The sequence below is a fragment of the Mirounga angustirostris genome, unplaced genomic scaffold (assembly GCF_029215605.1).
Source record: "Mirounga angustirostris isolate CCGP_5_RB_7025 unplaced genomic scaffold, mMirAng1.0.hap1 SCAF_3, whole genome shotgun sequence".
Taxonomy (NCBI): domain Eukaryota; kingdom Metazoa; phylum Chordata; class Mammalia; order Carnivora; family Phocidae; genus Mirounga; species Mirounga angustirostris.
This window is the reverse complement of record NW_026991711.1, coordinates 102450673-102474610: the sequence shown is the minus strand read 5'-3', so window position 1 is coordinate 102474610 and position 23938 is coordinate 102450673. Positions and strand designations below refer to the sequence as shown.

Sequence of the window (23938 nt, the reverse complement as noted above, 5' to 3'; positions counted from 1 at the left end):
GATCCTTCAGAGTATCACATCTCGATGCAGACAATCTGCATCTATCCCTTATTAGTAATATTAGTTTTGACCATCCATTCAAGGTATTGCCCCATTTCTCTACTACATAGTTATTATTTCCTTGCAATTCTCCAGCTGTCTTGGAGAGACACTTTAAAATCATGCAAGTATGATGCTCTTCACCCAGATTTCCACCTAGACATCTACTGATGATTCTCACCTGAACCAATCTTTACTCTGAATATGGTCGTAAAATGAAGAGTTTCCTACTTCAGCATATCCTCCCTATTTATTGGTCATCTTTGAGCTGAAATGCCTCCCTTCTCTCCCATTTCTTTATCTGCAAATTGTCATTGGGGACCCATGGGTTCCGATTTTTTCCCAAAAGTTTAGAATTCATTACTGTCCTTAGTTATTTGCCATTCAAATTGTCCAGATTTGGCAATTAAGAGTCCCTTCAAACTACCTCCTTATGATATACCCCTATCTTCTTTTAAGCAGTTCCTTATTTTCTGGCAACATATAATGTTCCACACTCATACCTTCCTTGTCCCAATTCTGAAATCAGCCATTTCTCTGAGGAAAGCATGGTCCCTTTTAATGAGGAATGTTCTAGAAATCAATATATATGTGTGTTCACTGCTACTGAGATGTCACTGTTTCTAGACCCCTTCAGAAAAAAGCTAGGAAATATATATTATTATGCCTATGTACATACCCACATTATCTATCCATACTTTAGAAACCTATGGGTCCACACCAATACCGCCATTTCCAGTGCACTGCCATTTGGTCTTCCTTGCTTTCCTCAATTCCATGTTTGCATCTGACTTCTACAGTGAGAATTCTGGCTTCCAACAACACCAACACATTGAATTACTCATTTAATCAAACAATAATCCACCTAGAAGTTTCAGAATTGCTTACCCAACACCACTACAAAAAACAAATCTAGAAAATAGAGTTTAGGATTTGTTTGCAGTGCTCTCCCACCTCTCCCCATACCTGGGGGTATACAGTCAAACATATTTTATGTGATCATAAATTACTGAATTAGATGCTCCTCCTAACTCTGACCCCATTTCAGTGTGGTTATGTTATTCATTTAAAATACACCTGGACAGGTGGTTAAGTGTCTGCCTTCGGCTCAGGTCATGATCCCAGGGTCCTAGGATTGAGCCCCCCATCGGGCTCCTTGCTCAGCGGGGAGCCTGCTTCTCCCTCTGCCTGCTCTGCCTGCTGATCCCCCTGCTTGTGCTCTCTCTCTCTGACAAATAAAATCTTAAAAAAAAATATATATATATATACCTGAACTAATTTATCTCAGCTTGCTTTCAGTTTTGGTCATTTCCCCTCTTTCCATTCTTGTTGATTTATTTTAATTTTTGAATATGTAGACAATTAAGATTTTTCCAGAAGTCAAAAGTATACAGAAAGTATACTCTTTCCTAAATGTCATTCCCTCCCATATTCCTTTTACTCTATTCTTCCTCCCTTTTCAACCATTCTGGGTAACTAATTTCAGTGTTTTCTGTTTGTGAAGATAAATTTCTTTTTATGACGATAAGTAGACACGTTTTCTTAAGCTCCCTTTTTTACACAAAATGAAGCATACTATATATATTCATTCGCACTTTACTTTTCTCTTAAAAACATCCTAGAAATCGCTATCAGTTAATAGATATTTTCCTCATTTTTTTAACAGCTGTATAGTCCTCAGTTATGTAGATAAACCAGTCTTCAATAAAGCTCCTAAGTTTGGGCATACAGAGAGTTTCCACTATTTTCTAATTACAATTAATGCAGCAATGAACAACTTAGTGCATCTTTATTTTTGTACTGTTGAAAATATTAGTGCAAATTCCTAGAAGTGGGATTGCTTTTGGGGTGAAAGGGTAAATGCATATGTAAATTTTATTAAATACTGCCAAGTTCCTCCCCACATGGGGATTGTATCATCCTGGCTCTCACCAGTAATGTATGAGAGCTGTTGCCTCAGGGCCTCATTGAGTATTAATTAAGCTGTTAAATTTTCACCAATGTGATGTGTGATAAATGTTATCTCAGTGAAGTTTTTTAATTTGCATTTCCCTTATTATGAATAAAGTTGAACATCTTTTGAAAAGTTTAAGGGTAATTATCTTTTTTGGGGATGAGTTATCTCCTCGGACCTCTTGCCCATATTTCTAGAGTATTTTGGCCCTTTAACTGTAATACATATATTTCTCCCAGTTTACAAATATTTCTCAGTTTATCGTTTGTCTTCTGGCTTTTTTTCAGTCCATTCTTGTGTGTGGTATGAGAAACAGATCTAATTTCATCTTTTGCCAAATGGTTATTCAGTTATCCCAAAACAATTTATTAAAAGGGTCACCTAGGGGAGCCTGGGTGGCTCAGTCAGTTAAGTGTCCAACTCTTGATTTTGGCTCAGGTCATGCATGATCTCAGGGTTGTGAGATTAAGCCCCTCGTCAAGCCCCGAGTCCGGCTCCATGCACAGCATGCTTAAAATTCTCTCTCCCTCTCCCGCTGCCCCTCCATCCCCCTCTAAAAAATAAAGTAAAATAAAGTAAAAGGGCCATCTATACCAGTGATTTGAGATGCCATTTTTATCATATACTAGATTTCTACATGCATCTATGAACTTTCTATTCGGTTTCACTGGACTGTCTATGCACCATTATCACATTATTTAAATAGTGAGGCTATGTACTATGTTTTAGTATCTGGTTGGGTTAGTTGCCTGCCCCCCGCCCCCCAATTCACCTACCTCATAGCTCTTTCTTTTCAATCTATTCTTAGCTACTCTTTATTTATTTATTTATTTATTTATTTATTTATTTATTTATTTATTTGACAGAGAGAGATACAGCGAGAGAGGGAACTCAAGCAGGGGGAGTGGGAGAGGGAGAAGTAGGCTTCCCACCGAGCAGGGAGCCTGATGCGGGGCTCGATCCCAGGACCCTGGGATCATGACCTGAGCCGAAGGCATATGTCCAACCATCTGAGCCACCCAGGCGCCCCCTGCTTTTTTTTTTTTAAGATTTTATTTATTTATTTGACGAGAGAGGGACAGCGAGAGAGGGAACACAAGCGGGGGGAGTGGGAGAGGGAGAAGCAGGCTCCCGGCTGAGCAGGGAGCCCGATGCGGGACTCGATCCCAGGACCCTGGGATCATGACCTGAGCCCAAGGCAGCCACCCAACTGACTGAGCCACCCAGGCGCCCCTATTCTTAGCTACTCTTGCATGTTTTAAAATAACAATTTACCCATTTAAAATATACAATCCAATGGTTTTAGGTATATTCAGAGTTGTACAACCAAAACCACAATCAATTTTAGAACATTTCCATCACCCAAAAAAGAAACCCATTAACAGTCACTCTCCAAACCCCCGAGTCCTAAGCCTACATGTTTATTTTTCCAAATAAATTTGAGTATCAGCTTATCTGGCTCCATAGTAAAGACTTTTGGTATTTTATTGGGACTGCATTAAATTTATAAATTAATTTAAAGAGAACTGACCTTAATGATGTTGAGACTTCCTAACCAAGAACAAGCAGTATCTATTGTTCAGGAGAGTTCTACTTTCTTTATTCATATTTCTAACATTTCTGGTTAGCTTTATTTCTAGGTATTTTACCATTTTTTTCTCTTCTAATGAAGAGAAAATGTCATTTACATCTTCAGAATGGTTATTATTTGTGTATATGAATACTACTAGATATATTAACTTTATATCCTGTTGCCTTGCTGAATTCTTCTGTATGAATTACTTTTATCATTGATTCTTTAGATTTTTCCAGGTATACTGTCACATCATCTACAAATAAAAAGGTCTTCAAGTCCTATGCTTCTGCTTTCTCTTTTCTAATTATAGTGGGTAATAACTTCAGAATAACATTAAATGGAAGTGGAGTTAACAGGCACCATTGCCTTGTTCCTGACCTTAGTGAGAATAACTCTAGGATACCCCCCATTAAGATGCTGTGTTTAGGATTGAGCTCTGTACATCAAAAACTAATGATGTAATGTATGGTGATTAACATAACATAATAAAATTAAATTAAAAAAAAAACAAACAAAAAAAGGATTGAGGTCTATATTTTTCATTTTAAGAAAATATCTACCCATTCTTATTTCTCAATTTTATTGGGAATGAGTATTAAATTTTATCAGACTTTTTCAGTATATATGGAAATGATATATTTTCTGTTTAAACCTGTTAATGAAGTTAATAAGTAAATTTCCAAATAATCATTGTGTACTCAGTCGACATGTATTATTTTCTTAAAGTGGTGAGAGTATATTCACTTAGGATTTTGCATTCAGTTTCTTAAGTACTACTGGTCTGTACTTTTTTTTTATATGCTACTTTTATCAGACTTAGGGACCAGTGTTATAGTCAACGTTTCTGATAAAAGATTTTGGGAAATTTCCTCCAACTGCTATGTACCAAAACAATAAAGTAGCACTGGGACTATCTGGTCTCTCAACATTTAGATGAATTCACTGTGAAACCATCTAGGCCTGGTGGTTTTTTATGGGGTCATTTCTTGGCAACTGTGCCTATTTCTTCTATGGAAATGTCTGTTTACATTTTCTATCTTTGGTCATTTTTGATATACTGTATTTTCCTCGGAAATCATCCATTTCATCTTCATTTACAAATTTATATGCAGAATCATACAAAGTATTGGTTGTCATTTTTGTTTTTTTTACTATTTCCTCCATATCAAGTTATTGGCACTTTTTGTCATTTCTTGTTTTGTATATGCACGCTTTTCCCTCTGTGATTAAAGCAGTCAACCATGTGTCTATTTTGATTTTTTTTAAATAAAACCAGATTACTTTGATCTGTTTTTCTGTTCTCTATTTATCACTCTTTGCTTTTATCTTTATCACTGCCTTCCTTTCATTTTCTTTTGGTTTTACTTTGTTCTTCCTCTAACTTCTTAAGTTAGAAATTTATTAATTCAGTAATTTTCATTCTTCTGTTTTTTTTTCTTGATGGAGGTATTTAGGTCTATGGATTTTCCTTTGAGCACTCCTAAAATATATCTTACAGGTTCAGGTGTATAGTGTTTTCATTATTTTTCAGAAATTTGTCTTAGTATTTCTCCTTTACCCAAGAGCTAATATAAGGCTTTTACATTTCCAGGTAGAAGGCCTAGTTTTTTGTTGTTTCATTTTTAATTCCTAGTTTTATTGCAAAGATCAGAGTACTGGTTCTATTTCCATTATGAATCCTGCGGATATTCTCTTTGGGCCCTATATATACTAACAGATTTGTGAATTTTCCATGTGCACGTGAAAAAAAGGTACAGTCTCTACTCTCAAGGTGTCATGTTTGGGATGTATCTAAAAGATCAACCTTATGACCTTGTTTTGATCTTTCTTTAGTTTTGTCTACTTGACTGTCTTGTATTAAGAGTAATGTGTTCAACATCCTCTGTTTCAATCTATTTCTCTTATCTGCTGTGGCTTCCTATTTTTATAGATGGCTACTGTGTTATCTACTGTATAAACATTAACAAATGTTATATTCTCATTGTCAAATACCACTTTAAGATTATAAAGCATATGTGCCATCATTTAATACTTTTCTGCTTTACTTCTACTTTATTTCGTATCAGGACCGTAACGCCTGCTTTCTTTATTGCTCTCATGTACCTGGTAAATCTCTGTCCACTGTTTACTTTGTAACCTTTTTGTGTGTGTGATAAAATAAAATTTAATTATGTAATTAAGCATTGGCAGAAAACTAAAGGAATAATTTTGTTATACCCTTATTCTGATCATATCTCTATGTATTTTATTTTTTATTTCATTAATTTTTTGAAGCATAATATACAGTGTTATATTAGTTTCAGGTGTATGATATAGTGATTCAACAGTTCTATCCACTTCTCAGTGATCATCAAGATAAGTACTCTTAATCCCCTTTATCTATTTCACTCACATCCCCACACCCATCTTCCATCTGGCAACCATTAGTTTGTTCTCTATATTTAAGTCCTTTTTTTTTTTGTCCTTTTTCTTTGTTTCTTAAATTCCACTTATGTGTGAAATCATATGGTACTTGTCTTTCTCTGACTAACATTTCACTCAGCATTACATTCTCTAGGTCCATCCATGTTGCTGCAAATGGCAAGATTTCATTCTTCATGGCTGAATAATATTCTACTGTAAATAGACAGATAGATAGATAGATAGATATATCACATCTTCTTTACTCATTCATCTCTCAATAGACACTTTGGTTGCTTCCATATCTTGGCTGTTGTAAATAATGCTGCAATAAACATAGGGGCGCATGCATCTTTTCAAATTAGTGATTTCATTTCCTTTGGTAAATACCCAGCAGTGGAATTACTGGATCACTGATTGTTACTATGTGTGTTTCTCTATTTAGTGTGTTCTTTGCTTTTTAAAAAAACTGTTGGTACTTAAGAAGGTTTATATTTTTATTCTAGTAGAGATTTTTGCGGTTAATACTTTTTATGCTGGCCTTAATTCCCTCGCTTTAAGTGTTTTATAATTTGGTCTGACAATTTTAAATGCTATCCTCTGATTACCATCTTCTTCTTCTACCCATATCCTCACCTAGTTTTAGTCTTAGCTCTAAAATTAATGAAATAAAATGCTCACCGTTTCTCCAGTCATCTCTTGGCTGGATCAACTTCATCCTCCTATACTATGTTGTTCAATATGAACAAGGCAGAACCTAGCCACATGCAGGCATTTAAAATTCAGTTCCTATGTTATACTAGCCACATTTCAAGTGTTCATTAGAGCCATATGTGGCCAGTGGCTGTAATTTCAAACATCACAGCTGCAGAATGTTTCTAAACTGTAGAAAGTTCTATTAGACACGGCAACTCTAGTGGATTCCTCAGAAAGGGTGCATGTGTACAAAAATTTCTATGTGTAAAACCTCAGAGAAAATTTTCTTAGAGCCTTATTTGGATACCTTGGTAGGATATATGTCTTTGGTTTGTACTTTTTGCTTACATTTCTTGAAAATGCTGCTCCATGCTGCCTTGCTTTTGAGAAATATGATACCTGTCTAATTCTCCCTTGTAAATTATTTTCATCTTTTTGCCTGGAAGTCCTGGTTTTTTTTTTTTAAATATTTAAGTTTCTGGGGCACCTGGGTGGCCCAGTCATTAAGCGTCTGCCTTCGGCTCAGGTCATGATCCCATGGTCCTGGGATCGAGCCCTGCATCGGGCTCCCTGCTCAGTGGGCAGCCTGCTTCTCCCTCTACCCCTTGTGCTCTCTCTCTCAAATAAATAAATAAAATCTTTAAAAATAAATAAATAAATAAATAAATATTTAAGTTCCAGTGGTTTACAATGATGTATTTTGGAGCTCATTATTTATGGAGCATTTTTCCCTGCATCTAGTGAAAGAGTCCTTTCAATATGTAAACTCAGGTTTTCTTTTATTTCCAGAAAGTTTTCTTGATTACAGTTTCAAATACTAGTTCTGTTCCAATGTTTTGGTTTTTCCTCTTCAAAGACTCTGATAAAATGAATATTATTCCTACTTTTCCTATCTTTCATTTCTACTAGTTTCTCTTCAACTCCTTTTATTCATCATCCATTTTCATTCTCTTGGCTGTTTTTGCTGCTTTTCCTTGATATCTTTTATTAAATTTGAATGTAACTCCATTCTCCTTTGGACCCTTTGTAATTTAGTCTTTACTTTTGATATGGTTGTCTTATTCTTCTACTTCTATCCTGAGTTAAACCAGCTGTGGTTTCATTTCTTTGTGGGGTTTTTTGGTCCATTTCTGCTGTTGGCTTTAGTATTTCTGATTAAACATGATTTTTCATATCCCCCATGTTGGTTTGAGAACACCTGACTCCTTTCAGAGTGTTACAATTTTTTTCTGCTTCATGGTCAATTTTCTGGGAAATGTTTTTATTAGCTCAAATAATCATATCTGCAGTTTCTGCTTTTTTATAGTAGTTCTGTATGGATATGATCTGCTCTTTACCAATCCCAGTCATGTCACAGTTTAAAAGTGCCCTCTTCTGTACCGTTTCTTTAATGGATTGGGGAGAGGGTGACGGTCTTATTTCTTATTTCTCTTGCATTTCTGCAGGATCCCTAATTTTCCCCTTATTCCTTTTTTCCCATCATTGCTTTATCTCAAAGGGGTATCATTCCTTCTCTATATATCTGGTTCTTCCCAAGGCAGTGTCTCTCCGAGTGTCCACTTCTATTCCTGCCCACTACAAGCCCCTTCTCTATAGCCGTGCTGTGAACTATCAAACCATATTTGCAAAGTTGAGTATTTTGCACTGAGTATTAATGTTAGGTTCTCTCATGCTGGGGGTGACTCTGTGCTCCATCTAAGCCTTCTATATCCCTCAGCTCTTTTTTTTTAAGACTCCCTGCCCCCACTCTCTATATACAGGCTTACAGCACTAGGAACTCCATTGAAATTTGACTTCTCTACTGAAAGTTAATTCAAAGGTCACTATAGTCTCTATATCTTAGTAATGCTGAAAGCATAGATTTATTTTCTTACTAATTTCATGGGGTTTCGGCGGAGCTGAATGGGAGAGTGTGTAGGACAATTTGTTATCAGGTGTGTCACTATTCTCCAGAACTCTGTTTGTTTTTTTATTTATTTATTTTTTAAGATTTTATTTATCTATTTGACAGAGAGAGACATAGCGAGAGAGGGAACACAAGCAGGGGCAGAGGGAGAGGGAGAAGCAGGCTTCCTGCCGAGCAGGGAGCCCAATGTGGGGCTCGATCCCAGGACCCTGGGATCATGACCTGAGCCGAAGGCAGACACTTAAAGACTAAGCCACCCAGGCACCCCTCTAAATGTTTTTTTAATAATTACAAGGCGGTCCATCAAATGATTATACCATATTTATTGAACCAAGCCTTATCTTTGGAAACCTTTGTTGTATCTACCTTTTCACTAGAAAACTTTGTTGAACATCATTCTTGTACATTAGTATTTCTGTATTTCTTATTATTTCCTTAATAAATTTTTTGATATGAACTGCTAGGTCAAAGATGTGACCATCTTTAAGGCTTTTGACATATGCTATAAGACAGTTCAATGGTAAGCATTCTATATAAAATATACATGTCTTATTCTCCGGCCTATTTGCAACTAGTTCTAAAATCTTAAATGTGAATAGCAGATATATAAAAGGCCCATTAAATTACAATGCTTTGCTTCTCAGTTGTGTCCAAAATTTCACATCTATTATAGTGAATTTTTAAAATGCTAGAAAAATTGTTAGCTTTCCAGTATTAGATACTGAAACTTCAGTTACCTTTTCTGCTTCCCGTGTATCATCAAAAAGTCTCCTTTGCCTCCTAGCAGGAATTGGCTTAGCTGTTTCCCAGGCTTCTACCCACATATTGCTTGGAATCTTCATTCGGGCACTCAGTTCTCCTTTCAGAACCATGTTGCCCTTTTCGTCAATGACCTCCTCTTCAATATAATCCCGGGGTGAGTACCACCTCACAAAATCTTCCAGAAAACAACCTGGATTAGCTGCCTAAAATAAGGCAAAAAAAATTCAGCAGAATCAAATAAAAATCAACAGGTAATGATAAAACTGTTTACAAATTCATACTTTCACAAAAAGCTTATCTAATCTTTACAAAATCTAATATGTGACATGAGTCTGGGTGTCACCTTTAAAACAGGTCAGATGTTCAAGTACCAAAAGCATTTTCTTTTGTTGTCTCCATTTTATAGAAAAAGAAAACATTTGATGAATTTAGAAATAAAAAGTCGATGGGAAGTGAAAATAATTCTCTTAAGTGTATTGTTAAGTTACATAACAATTTATGCATTTCTGATACATAATTAAATTTATATTTAAACTTAATTTAAACATAATTTTAAAATTATAATATAGTAACTACTCAATACTTGGAAAAGTATGAAATAAGCTCAAGTCAAGTAGTTAAATAATATACAATGTGATCAGAATAATAACACAATAACAGAAAAGTTCTACCGTTTTTTACCTCAATAAATCACTACTGATACTGCAATTATCAGCTAACCTCAGAAATGTTCTTTTTAGTCATCAAAAGCACATCATTTGTGCTTTATATAACAAATTACCATCACATAAATTGCTTTTGTCCTGTTAAGGAACTGGAATTCAAACTATTGCTTTTCAGGTTTCTGAAACCAACTAATTAAACTTTTATTTAGTAGGTAAGTCTGTAGAATTAATGATGCATGCTAAAATGCCTTAAGTAATTCTACAGTCAAGCCTGGAAAAAAGGAGAAGCTTCACAGTGTTAGTGGTAAGGCATGGAGGTCGTCTTTGCAAGTGTCCAGTGATGTATCAGTAGAGTACTAAAGATGGATACACACACACACACACACACACACACACTATCTCAAAGGATATGTGTGCACACATTAAACACATACCTTTTTGGTTAAATTCTCTACCACAACGTATACTTCCTACCAAGAGTACTATTTTATTTTCCTGAAACAGTTAAGTGATATAAACATTAACAAGGAAGTGCTAATCAGCAGAAGATAATTTTCTTCCTTTTTAAATTAAATTAACCTCTAACCAAAATGAAAACAGACATAAGTCAGTCTTAAATGTAAAGAGCAAAACTGCCCATTTCTCCTCATTGAGTTCACTGTCTCTCAGCTTCACGATCCCCATCAATTTAGGAAATCCCCCTAAGGGATGAGGACTCAGAGGAAGGTCCTTAAATGAGAGTCATCAACATAACTTCTAAGGGCTATGGCATCATGGCAACCAAAAAATGCTGTGAAGTGCAGTGGATCAAGACTGCTGCATGACTCAGGATTCAGGTACAAAGATCTGGTTACTAACCAGGCAACATCACACCTGCACAAAAACATCTTAGGAACTAGAGATAGACCTTGAGAAAAGAGAACGAACTTAAAGAAAATAATACTGAACTCCTGCACTACAGAAGTTAAAAAAAAAAAAAAAAAAACTTTTCACACAAAAATTCTTCATCTGTCTGGCCTTACTGTACCAGGCTGAACATACAGCTACCAGGAGAGAGTCAAGCCTCACTTCAGCTATGGCTTATCTTCTTTCTACTGTTAAGGTATGTACTCCAAGGACATGCTTGAGAATAGGCTCTGTCCTATAGCGAGGTGTAGGTACCTCAGGTACATATCACCATTCATCCAAAGCTCTGCAGACTCTCCTAAGGGCCCCTAATACCAACTCACCCCTATATAAAAAGGTAAAGGCAACCATGTCTATTTTAGAATGACTACGTTTCCTTAAATATATTAACTGATTCCCACATAGAGACAGATGTGTAAGTTGGCTATCTGAAATACAATCTTTTTATTGAAACCATGTTTTAAGAGATTTGTAGGTACTCAAGGTAGTCTAAAACAGTCTAATGAACCCAAACTTGCTGAGGTACAGTGTTGGAATTATACAGAACTTTCCTGTGAGGAGCCAATATGTTTCTTCTATAAGGACAACTTTTACACTTCCAATTTGGAATTTCGTCTGGTAAGTGCCTCTGCAAGGAAGCTGTAGCAGGTTAAGGACAGATACATATGAAGGCAGCTAGAAGTCAGGTACAAAAATAGCTGCTGCACACTCCTACTATGCACATACACCCTTTTCTACCTTTTTGATTTAGCACATGTCCTGAGAGTCAACTGTCTTCTCTTTATCCACTATACCAACTATTTGTCTTAAAACAATTATGTCTTTCTTTCTTGTCTCATGGCAGGACAAAATGCACAGATTTCCCATATCTTTTTAGTCTCTAAGAAAAACACATACCTCTCAAGAGGTTTCCTGAATTTTTTTTTTCCTTTTGGTAAAGATGGGGTAAACAAGCAGAGAATAAAAGCATTCCCTTTTACTGTCACTAAAATCTGCTAACAGGGAAGATAAAAGTGACATAGGTTTTCATAGGCTATTCATATTGAAAAAAAAATCAATCTCGGGCTGGCATACGGCATGAAAGCAGGACTGATTGGAAGCTATGGAATGGGGAGATGGAGGCCATCACAGGTAGCAGCATGTCAAGGAGGAAAATCTGGGCACGGGAGACAGTTCAGAGTATCAGCAGGAGGCACAAGGAAGGCCTATGGCCCACCAGACTACCCACTTGGTTGTTTTGGTGCTGTTGTTGTTGTTTTTAATACACATGGCTTCACCTCGGCTTTCAAAAGTAAGTAATTCAAAAACAAAAGACCTTTCTTCATCCTTGGGCTTTTAAGCTAATAAGCTAAATGTCACCATTCTCTGAATCCTCTATGTTCTAATATAAGCCTATATCTAAGCTTAAAATATTCTTCTCCAGGTAGCAAATGCCTACTGATCCTAAATGGTGACTCTTCTGAGAAACCTTCCAAAGTCAGTCACCTTTTTGACATTGCCTTCGTAAGTGAAGGCATCACCTAATTATTTACATATCTCCCTCCACAACTTCAATAGACTATAACTGAGGATAAACATTGTATTTCCTACTTATCTAATAACAGTACAAGTCATAAAGTAGGCAATCAAAAAGTTTGTTGAATGAAGCAGCCTATGTTAAATCCCAAGGGTTTCCTAAAAGCCATGCATTAAATTGGCTAAACACATACAAGGGAGAAAAACATCCCAATGCACATAAAGAAAAGATTCAATTCTCAACTTTCGACTACTATTCAAAGATTGTTCTTTTCTTTTTTTAAATTTAAGAAGCAAGTCTGGCTACAACGTTTAGGAGATTAATGTAGGTTGTTGTAACTACTAAGAAATCAAAACGTTTAATAAAAAAGACATTCAGGCCTTCACACCACTTTAGAGAGTGACTTTCACAGCTTCATCTCAGAATAGCTCAAAAGAGACTCCCAAGCTCTGACAGTGTGACCCACCTTAAAAGATTCCATATCTGAAAGCAGACAGGCACTCTGCATGCGTGCTCGGAGGTGAGCCCCTTCTGCTGATGTACCTAATTTAGCTAGAACCTCCGACTGCTCTTCTAGCAGATCTTCTGTCATAGGCGCTGGTTCCTGTGAAGCACAAAAGGACAAAGCTCATGAACAGCTTTTTTTAGAAAAAGCAAAACTATAAAAACAGAATAAAGACAGTTATATCCGCTCTAGCAGTCAAAAGATCTGTATTTAAAAGAATTTAGAGAAATTCACAAGTTTTTTGGAACCTACATAAAAAATTAACAAATTAATAATAAATATGACTTTCAGGACACCCCCCCACAACAAATAAGATTATCATGTTTCCCTTGACAAGGATTAATAAAAGAGGAATTTGGGTGCACCGAACATTTTCCTGCCTCTTAATGATAAGAAGTGAAGTTCTAATGATATGTTTATATATGCCACCGTTAGTTACAACCAGGTTTTTATTGTAACTCCTAAGAGAAAAAAAAATGATAAATATGAAAATTAAAATAAAGGCAAATTAATTGAATCCCAACTAAAAGACCCCGAATAACTAAGTTTTATGTTGGAAAGCTGCTTTGAGTTTAGGTTCCAAAGATATTCTAATTACAAATTCCCGTAAGAAGTCTTTGGATTTTTGTTTTGAGAATCAGGGACATTATAGATTCTAATGGTAACCCCAAATAAAAAAGAAGCTAAGGCAAATCTAAAGGAATACATAACTACAGAATCATTATGAACATTCCACGCTGTTCAAAGGGTCTTAGGAAAGTTCTCTAAGAATTGATTCCATTAGATTTTATATCTGAAATACGAAGCACTCAACAATCCAGAGACTAACCAAACAAAGCTTGCCTGCTTCATTCTTAAAGCCAAAAAACAACATGGACTTTTCTATTCCTAGATAATAAGATAAAGCACAAGAGAAATAATTTTTTAGAGCATCTTGCCAATACATTCCTTCTAGATTTCAACAGCTTACTATAAAGCAGGTTTTATAGCCTCAGCACTACTGACATTAGACTGGGTAATTCTTCGTGGTGGGCCTGTCCTATGCATTGTAGGATGTTTAGCAACATCTATGGCCTCTACCTATTAGATGCCGATAGCACCACTCCACCTCATGATAATCAAAAGTGTTTCCAGACATTACCAAATATCCCTGGGGGGAAAAAATCACTCCCGAGTTGAGAACCACTGCCGTAAAGATAAATAATTTTCACAAATATCTGTCAAAAATAAAGTAGGAGCATGGTAAAGCTATGGCATTCAAAACAGAGCAACAAACAAAAGAAAATAACTTTTCTTCTATCATCCTCATTTTTGAAGCAAACCTAAATGAGGCACTTTCACATACTGCTGAAGAGAACATAATGTATAAGCTTTTCTAGATGACAATCTGGGAATCAATACATGGCATTAATGATGATGCCCTCTGATCCAATAATCCACTTCTAGAAATAGCACTATAGCATTACTTAGAATAGTGTGAGAACTGGAAAGAACCTCAATGTACAATAGGAAAATTGTTTGATATAGGAAAAATGGAAAGAAACTGCTCTAACAGTGATTATCTGTGGATTATGGAATTATGAATTTTTGTTTTCTTTTCTGTACAATGAACATGCATCACTTTTAAAGTCTCACACCGATACTCAGGGCTGAATAATAATAGGTAAGGCAATATGACACAGTGGTTAAGAGCTTGGGCTCTAGAAAAAAACGTGCCTATGTTTGAATCCCAGCTCTATGACCTTGGATAATCACTTAAGCTTTCTGTGACTCGTTCTTGTGAAGAAAAAATCCTGGCACATACTCAATTAATGCTAGCAATTAGAGACAAAATAGTTAGGTTTTAATTATAACCTCCCACTGATATCAAAATACCACAAATTAAAAAAATAATATGAACCCCCAATGAAGCAGTACTCAAGAGCAGAAGCCTTCAGTCTTTTCATTAGGAAGGAGCTACTTTTCATTGTCCTACAGCCCTGAAATCTCAGGATGGCAAGAAAGGAACAAGATGTTGAAAAGATACTGATAACCCTCCCACCTGGAAATCTCAGGCCAACTATAAGTAAAGAAGAACATGATTAAGAGGAACATAAGCAGCAAGTAGCCCAAGGACCATACGCTTTCATATCTACCACTTCTAAATATGCTCAAAGCTTTCTCATATACATGATCTCATGTGATCATTGAGAGGAGGTCAGAGCATTTTACAACTGGTGAAACTGAGGTACAGAGATAAGTGACCTACCCAAAATCAAGTGGCAAAACTACAAAGTGTCAAACTGAAGGCAGAATCTCAGACATCTATCTGATGCTGACTTTGAGAACTACTAGTTTGGTTCAATCCACTAGTTAAGGACTCTTGCTCCAAGAGAGTCTCCACAGGTTTCTCTTCTAGCCCTGGCTCTAGAATATTAGGTAAAGTCTTCAAGCTTTTCCTAGCCATAAATTTTAGGTTGAACTAAGTCTACATGAAATAAATACTAAAGTGTGCTTGAATTCTTATGAAGCAAGGATCTATATAAAGTCTTATTTGTGTGTGTGTGAAGTGGGCAATTGATTAATGGCACATTTTAAGCTAACTTCTAAAGTGTGAAATTTTAAGTGTCTCAACTGAGATCATTTTGAATTCCAACCATTTTATGTAAGTACATATACAATGATTATAATTCAAGTGAGATTAACTTTTAAGTAAGACAGTAAAATAGACTAAAAATCTGCCCTGATTTGCCTAAATGTAAGATATAAAAATGAATTTTTAAATACATAGAAGGCATATTGAGAAAAAAATAAGTTTAAATTATTCCAGATTTATATAATAAATCTGAATGTAGAAAATGAAGCATCTAAAATGAATGAGGGGGGTATAGCCTTTTGAAAAGAAATAATGCTTGAGCTTCCAGAATAACTTTTTTGGACTCTTCATTAACCCAATCAAACCAAGACAACATAATGTAACTAGCTCATTAAAAATAAGGAATACTGTTAATTAAAATTGGAAAGGGAAAAGATGTAATAAATTAACCTTTGCTGGATATTTACATGCCAAATGCTTTTAAATATACATGGTTTAATCCTTAACAACCGAGAGTAATACAAACTATTCTTGGCTTTTAAAGGATTTAATATTTGATTATTAAGCAAATAAATAGATAGGGTTTTCAAACTGGAGATATGTTAGAACAGAAATACTTTCCTTTTCTTCCTGTAAATCACTGATCATAGAACCACTTAACTTTTTTAACTGCTTTTGTGAAGTATAATCGACATACAATAATTTAAAAGGAACATCTGATGAGTATACATCCATGAAACAATCACCAAAATCGAGATAATGAATATATCCATCACTCCTCCAAGTTTCCTTATGATCATTTTTGGAATGTCCATCAAAAAATGAATGGACAGGGCGCCTGGGTGGCTCAGATGGTTAAGCGTCTGCCTTCGGCTCAGGTCATGATCTCAGGGTCCTGGGATCGAGTCCTGCATCGGGCTCCCTGCTCCTTGGGAGCCTGCTTCTCCCTCTGCCTTTCTCTCTCGCTCTGTCTCTCATGAATGAAAAAAAAAAAAAATCTTAAAAAAAAAAAAAATGACTGGACAAACAAACTGGTATATCCATGCAATGGAACACTAGTACTAAGCAATAAAAATGAATGAACTATTGATAGACACAACAGTATGTATGAATCTCAAAATAATTATGCTCAAAGAATTCCTATACACACAAAAATAAAAATGAGTAAAACTTTACACAAAATTCTAAAAAATGCAAACCAACCTATTATTTTTATTAGAGAGCAAAACAAGGCTCAGAAAGAAAACACAGCTTGTACTGGCAATACTGTTAATAGTGGTAGTGCCAGAATATAAATCTAGTTCTGGTAGTTTCCAAAACCAAGGTCTATACCACAAGACCTCAATGCCAACTGCATGCTCCAAGACAAAATTAGATTAACTACACACTCGGTTTTTAGTATTAGAATATTCTGTCCTAATATTAAAATTTAATAATGAAGTACCTAAAAAATATAATTTACTTTTAAAAGGATATAATGAACAAAAAGCATAAGGCCTGTCAAACAAAAAAACTAACCTTATAAATAATAGCCACCTGCCAACAGTATAAACATGGAACAGAATCCATGCTTAAAATTATCAAGCAAACATCCCAATATCCAACTGTATAAATATTAAAATTAATCAACCCATTTCAAAATATAAAAACTGCTTACAAACTTCTAAGTAAATCCTTGCATCTTGAGAAGCAATACTAGCCACTTATGTCTTAAAAGAAAAAGTCCTCAGAAGAATAAAAGCTAAAAACTGAGTGCTTATTGTGGACTAGACACTGTATTCACTCATCATGTGCTATTTCACTTAAAATTCACAATTAGCTTAATGATAACCTCAATATGCAGAAAAGCATTTGATAAAATATAACACCTGTTCGTGATAAAAACTCAAAAACCCGGAATAGAAGAGAATTTCCTTAATATGATAAATGGTATCAACATCAGATATGCTCAATGATTATTATATGCTTTCCTCCTGAAATTGAGAGCAAGAGCAGGTATCCATACACTAATCAACACTGTACTGGTGGTCCAGTACAATAAAGTATGAAAAAGAATTAAAAAGTATAAAGGTTAGAAAATCAAAATGCAAATTGTCTGTATTAACAGACAACATGACTGTGTATACAGAAAACTCCAAATAATCTACAAACGGCTAGAAATAATAAGTGAATGTACTAAGATTGCTAGATCCAAAGTCCATATAAAAAAATCAACTGTTTCTATGTATCAGGGAAAAAAAATTTCAATGGAATTTTTAAAATGCCATTTATAACATTTAAGAAATTACAAAAACTATGAATTAAATCTAATAAAAGATATGCAAAACCTCTACATTGAAAACTATAAAACACTGGTAAGGGAAAATAAAAGAAATCTTAAATAAAATGAAAGGTATTTCACGGTCATGGGACTCGAAATTGTTAAGATGTCCAGTCTCCTTAAATTAATTTATAAATTCAATGCAATATGGATTAAAAACCCAGCAGGATTATTTTATATGTGGAAAATGACCAGCTAATTCTAAAATTTACATAAAAATGCAATGAATACCCAAGATAATCTTGAAGAACAAAGTTAGATTTATACTACAAGACAGCAAGACTGTAAGTTGTAGTAATATAGTATCTTACTGGTACAAGGATAGACAAAGAGACTAATGGACAGAATAAACAGTCTAGAGGGCGCCTGGGTGGCTCAGATGGTTAAGCGTCTGCCTTCGGCTCAGGTCATGATCCCAGGGTCCTGGGATCGAGTCCCACATCGGGCTCCCGGCTCAGCGGGGAGCCTGCTTCTTCCTCTGACCCTGTCCCCTCTCATGCTGTTTCTCGCTCGCTCGCTCTCTAAAAACTAAATAAAATCTTTAAAAAAAAATAAAATAAAATAAAAAAATAAATAGTCTAGAAATAGACGAAAACTTATTCGATCATATGATTTACAACAAAGACACCACTGCCATTGTGTGGGAAAAAGCAGTTCCTCTGAATAATGGTGTTGGAACATAATTATATGTCCTTACAGAGAAAAGACAATCTTTTCCTCATACCAAACACAGTCAATTTGAGGTGGGTCACAGACATAAATGCAGTAAGTAAAACAATGAAGCTTCCAGAAGAAAACACAGGAGACTACACTGGGGCAGAAAAAAATTTTTTCTTTTTAAAGATTTTATTTATTTATTTGACAGAGAGACACAGCGAGAGAGGGAACACAAGCAGGGGGAATGGAGAGGGAGAAGCAGGCCTCCCGCCGAGCAGGGAGCCCGATGCGGGGCTCAATCCCAGGACCCTGGGATCATGACCTGAGCCGAAGGCAGACATTTAACCGACTGAGCCACCCAGGCACCCCTAAGCTGATTATTATATATATATTTTTTTTAAGATTTTATTTATTTGACAGAGAGAGACACAGCAAGAGAGGGAACACAAGCAAGGGGGGTGGGAGAGGGAGAAGCAGGCTTCCCGCAGAGCAGGGAGCCCGATGTGGGGCTCGATCCCAGGACCCTGGGATCATGACCCAAGCTGAAGGCAGACGCTTAACGACTGAGCCACCCAGGTGCCCCAGGCTGATTATTTTTAAGAAACAACAGACATACTGAAAACCAAGTAGAAGATACCATTTTGTAAGAGGCGTTTACATAGTATTTTTAAAAATATTTCTTTCTTTCTTTCTTTCTTTCTTTCTTTCTTTCTCTCTCTCTCTCTCTTTCTTTCTTTCTTTCCTTTCTTCCTTATTTTAAAGAGAGAGAAAGAGCACACAGAGGGGAGAACAGAGGAGGAGGGAGAAAGTCTTAAGCAGACTCTGTGCTCAGTGGTGGAGCCTGAGATCAGGGCCCTGAAATCAGGACCTGAGCCAAAACCAAGAGTCGGATACTTAATCTCCATTTTTTTTTTTTATTTTATTATGTTATGTTAGTCACCATACATCATTAGTTTTTGATGTAGTGATTGTTTTCGTATAACACCCAGTGCTCCATGCAGTACGTGCCCTCCTTAATAACCATCACTGGGCTAACCAATCCCCCCTCCTCCCTCCCTTCTAAAACCCTGTTTGTTTCTCAGAGTCCACAGTCCCTCATGGTTCATCTCTCCCTCCGATTTCCCTCCCGTCATTTTTCCCTTCCTTCTCCTAATGTCCTCCATGCTATTCCTTATGTTCCACAAATAAGTGAAACCATATGATAATTGACTTTCTCTGCTTGACTTATTTCACTTAGCATAATCTCCTTCAGTCCCATCCATGTTGATGTAAAAGTTGGGTAGTCATCCTTTCTGATGGCTGAATAATATTCCATTGTATATATGGACCACATCTTCTTTATCCATTCGTCTGCTGAAGGGCATCTCGGCTCTTTCCACAGTTTGGCTTTTGCGGACATTGCTGCTATGAACATTGGGGTGCATATGGCCCTTCTTTTCACTACATCTGTGTCTTTGGGGTAAGTACCCAGGAGTGCAATTGCTGGGTCATAGGGTAGCTCTATTTTTAACTTTTTGAGGAACCTCCACACTGTTTTCCAAAGTGGCTATACCAACTTGCATTCCCACCAACAGTGTTAAGAAGGTTTCCCTTTCTCCACAACCTCTCCAACATTTGTTGTTTCTTTCCCTGTCCATTTTTGCCATTCTAACTGGTGTAAGGTGGTATCTCAATGTGGTTTTGATTTGGATTTCCCTGATGGCTAATGATGATGAACATTTTTTCATGTGTCTGTTAGCCATTTGTATGTCTTCTTCAGAGAAGTGTCTTTTCATATCTTCTGCCCACTTTTTGACTTATTAGTTTTTTGGGTGTTGAGTTGGAGAAGTTCTTTATAGATCTTGGATACCAGCCCTTTATCTGTAGTGTCATTTGCAAATATCTTCTCCCATTCTGTGGGTTGCCTCTTTGTTTTGTTGACTGTTTCCTTTGCTGTGCAAAAGCTTTTTTATCTTGATGAAGTCCCAAAAGTTCATTTTTGCTTTTGTTTCACTAGCCTTTGGGGATGTATCTTGAAAGAAGTTCCTGTGGCCAATGTCAAAGAGGTTACTGCCTATGTTCTCCTCTAGGATTTTGATGGATTCCTGTCTCACATTGAGGTCTTTCATCCACTTTGAGTTTATCTTTGTGAATGGTGTTAGAGAATGGTCGAGTTTCATTCTTCTGCATGTGGCTGTCCAATTTTCCTAGCACCATTTATTGAAGAGACTGTCTTTTTTCCATTGCGTGTTTTTTCCTGCTTTGTCAAAGATTATTTGACCACAGAGTTGAGGGTCCATATCTGGGCTCTCTGTTCTCTTCCACTGGTCTATATGTCTGTTTTTGTGCCAGTACCATGCTGTCTTGGTGATCACAGCTTTGTAATATAGCTTGAAATCAGGCAACGTGATGCCCCCAGCTTTGTTTTTCTTTTTCAACATCTCCTTGGCGATTTGGGGTCTTTTCTGATTCCATACAAATTTGAGGATTGTTTGTTCCAGCACTTTGAAAAATGTCATTGAAACTTTGATCGGGATGGCACTGAAGGTATAGATTGCTCTGGGTAGCATAGACATTTTAACAATGTTCATTCTTCCGATCCATGAGCATGGAATATTTTTCCATCTTTTTGTGTCTTCTTCAATTTCTTTCATGAGCGTTTTGTAGTTCCTAGAGTATAGATCCTTTACCTCTTTGGTTAGGTTTATTCCGAGGTATCTTATGGTTTTTGGTGCTATTGTAAATGGAATCGTTTCTCTAATTTCTCTTTCTACAGTTGCGTTGTTAGTGTATAAGAAAGCAACTGATTTGGATTCTGTTTCTTAAATACCTGTGTACCCACCACTCATTTTAAGAAGTAACAGATCACCTTAACCATGATGAACTACTTATTTCCCTAACTTCAAAATATTTCTCAATTTCAGAAATGATAATACCTGAAAGCCCCAAAAGTTTATTTAGATTTGAAATCTTAGATCTTTGAACACAGATTTGTTTAAAGAATTGCTCCTACCCAGGGCGCCTGGGTGGCTCAGTTGGTTAAGCGACTGCCTTCGGCTCAGGTCATGATCCTGGAGTCCCTGGATCAAGTCCCGCATCGGGCTCCCTGCTCGGCAGGGAGTCTGCTTCTCCCTCTGACCCTCCCCCTTCTCATGTGCTTGCTCTCTCTCATTCTCTCAAATAAATAAATAAAATCTTAAAAAAAAAAAAAAAAAAAGAATTGCTCCTACCCAAAGCAAACATTTCCTACTAGGATGAAGATATAAACAACAAAATAAAAACAAATAAAGCTTAAAGAGCCAGTCCGAATCCTACCTGGGTCACTGGAATGTAGAGAGGTTCTCCATTATGTAGCAGTGTGAGTTTTCCATGCTGATATAATCGTCCCTCTGGTTTTAAGCTTGTCATCTCCTTAGGTCCTCCTTTCTTGCTACTCTCTTGTCCGTTTCCCTTAAATTCTTCAGTATCACTTAGGCATTCAAAAAATTCTTCTTCACTATCACTCCAAGAATCCCAAGATTTTCCTACCTCTCCCTTTTCCTTATCCATATCTTTTAGATTATCTGGCCCCAGCTGGTCTCCAGCTCTTCCAGCATCCCCTGGATACATATCTGAAGTATTTGTCTTTCTCCCCTCATCACGGGCCTTCTTTCTTTCAATACAACAATTTAACATCTTAAGAAAACAGAAATAACATTTATATTTAAGTTATTTACAGTAAAATAAAAATCTATCCACTTCTTCAATATTTAATTTGCCTTTTCCACCCCGTCCCTGGACCCTATTGTGAATAACAGTGACTACAAGTAACCTACAGCAGCACAATGAGAATAGCCTATAATCCATTAATACATTTAGTATTAGAATAAACTCCAATTAAATTAAGACCATATTTAGATACTGTCGTTGGGAAATCTTTACCTGTAGTTTCTGATGTAGTAAACAACATCTTAGATCTGGGGGTCCACTTGCTAATCTATCAAATAAAGCAGTGGGAAAAGTTAGTTTTAGTAAAATGGCTTCAGGTATGCAAATTTCTTATGCTACCGTAAATTTTAGCCATTTGATAAGAAATCAAAACTAGATTTCAATAGGTAAGATAACTGAGATGGAGCAAATAAAGACTAAAAAAAAAAAAAAAATCACAATTTATTTTATCCTCCTAGTCCACCAACAGCAAATATATTTTTCAAAGCATAGTAGCAAACTACTAATAGTTCTCAAAGTTAATAGAAACTTAAAATGAAAAAATGTCTCTAAATCTATCCCAGGGAGTAGCTACCATATAGTATTTCACACCATACAAAACAGATTAGTTACATATTCAGTTCTCAATTATTATAGTGGATTCTCAATATAAAAAAAATATTGATTTCCACCTCTCTTTTGCCAAGAGGAGCCTAAACTGCCTCTAGTTCTAAACCACTAAGTTCCCAAGAATCAGCGAAGAGATAATCCAGCTAAGCAGAGACTGGCAAATGAAATAGAAGTAAATATTTTTGGCTCAATCACCAATTTATACTACTCATATCACAATTCTGCCTTAGTATATGTAGATGAGCAGTAACGTACGCGATACTGAAATATATGGTAACTAAACTCTTCCACTTTATTAAGTGAAATGTCAACATAAATTCCACAAAATTCTCTCAAATATAGGTAATAGTGAGTACCTGAACTTATGAACTCTAAGAATGTTTTCTCTTCAACTATAAAAATTTATATTCACTCCAGAAGGCTTAGAAAATACACAAATGTATAAAGGACGAAATAAAAATATTTTTATTTTTTATTGGGAAAAACTACTGTTAAAATTTGGCTTTATTTCTTCCCAATTATATTTCTATAAATATAGATCAGCAAAACTGAAAGCACTTAGTATACAAAACACTGTATTCTACTTTACTACAAATACTACGATCATTTTCTATGTTATTAGAGATTCTTGAAAAAAATAAAACTTGTAATAGATCCATAACTTTCCACTGTAGACATATATCATGATTTACACCATTCTTTTATGTTTGGTACTGAGGTTGCTTCACCTTTTTTCCCCTATGATAAATTTGCTACAATGAACACCGCTGAGTATAAATCATGTCCAGTTTCTTACCACTTTCTTGGGGTGGATTTCCTAGAAGAGGAGAATTAATGGGCCAAAAGACTAATTAGGCTAACAAACGAAAATTCAAATTCTTACCCTGGAATCAGAAAGTTGTTTTCCCATCTGAAACGCATTTCAAGAACAAATTCCTGCCAGAGATGTGCCACTCCTTTTAATCCTCCATGGTAGAAATTGATCATACAAAGACACAAAGCCAATTTGTATGTTAAACTGTCAGATGGTGCAGATTTGAACTGATTGTAGAGATTCTGAATTTAACAAAATAGAAACAAAGCAAAACTTGTTAACAACATATTTGCAGGTATAATCAAAAACTGTGTGGGGAGATATTTTAATACTAAAATTAACCTATCCTAC

General features: G+C 35.9%; 1 protein-coding gene across 3 annotated transcripts in view; it reads right to left on the bottom strand.

Annotated features, from left to right (window-relative positions):
- The window catches only part of RAB3GAP1 (RAB3 GTPase activating protein catalytic subunit 1), a 114873-nt gene that overhangs the window by 12171 nt on the left and 78764 nt on the right, over positions 1 to 23938 (bottom strand). For all 3 annotated transcript variants that reach the window (XR_010410123.1, XM_045868963.2, XM_064586453.1), the window contains exons 15-19: positions 23657 to 23829; positions 22378 to 22432; positions 21772 to 22131; positions 12887 to 13024; positions 9309 to 9536 (exon numbers count right to left, since the gene is read on the bottom strand). Coding sequence is in view for 2 of the 3 variants with exons in the window: in XM_045868963.2 (XP_045724919.1) it covers positions 9309 to 9536; positions 12887 to 13024; positions 21772 to 22131; positions 22378 to 22432; positions 23657 to 23829 (954 nt within the window). In the remaining variant the exon portion in view is untranslated. The remainder of the gene's footprint in view (positions 1 to 9308; positions 9537 to 12886; positions 13025 to 21771; positions 22132 to 22377; positions 22433 to 23656; positions 23830 to 23938) is intronic.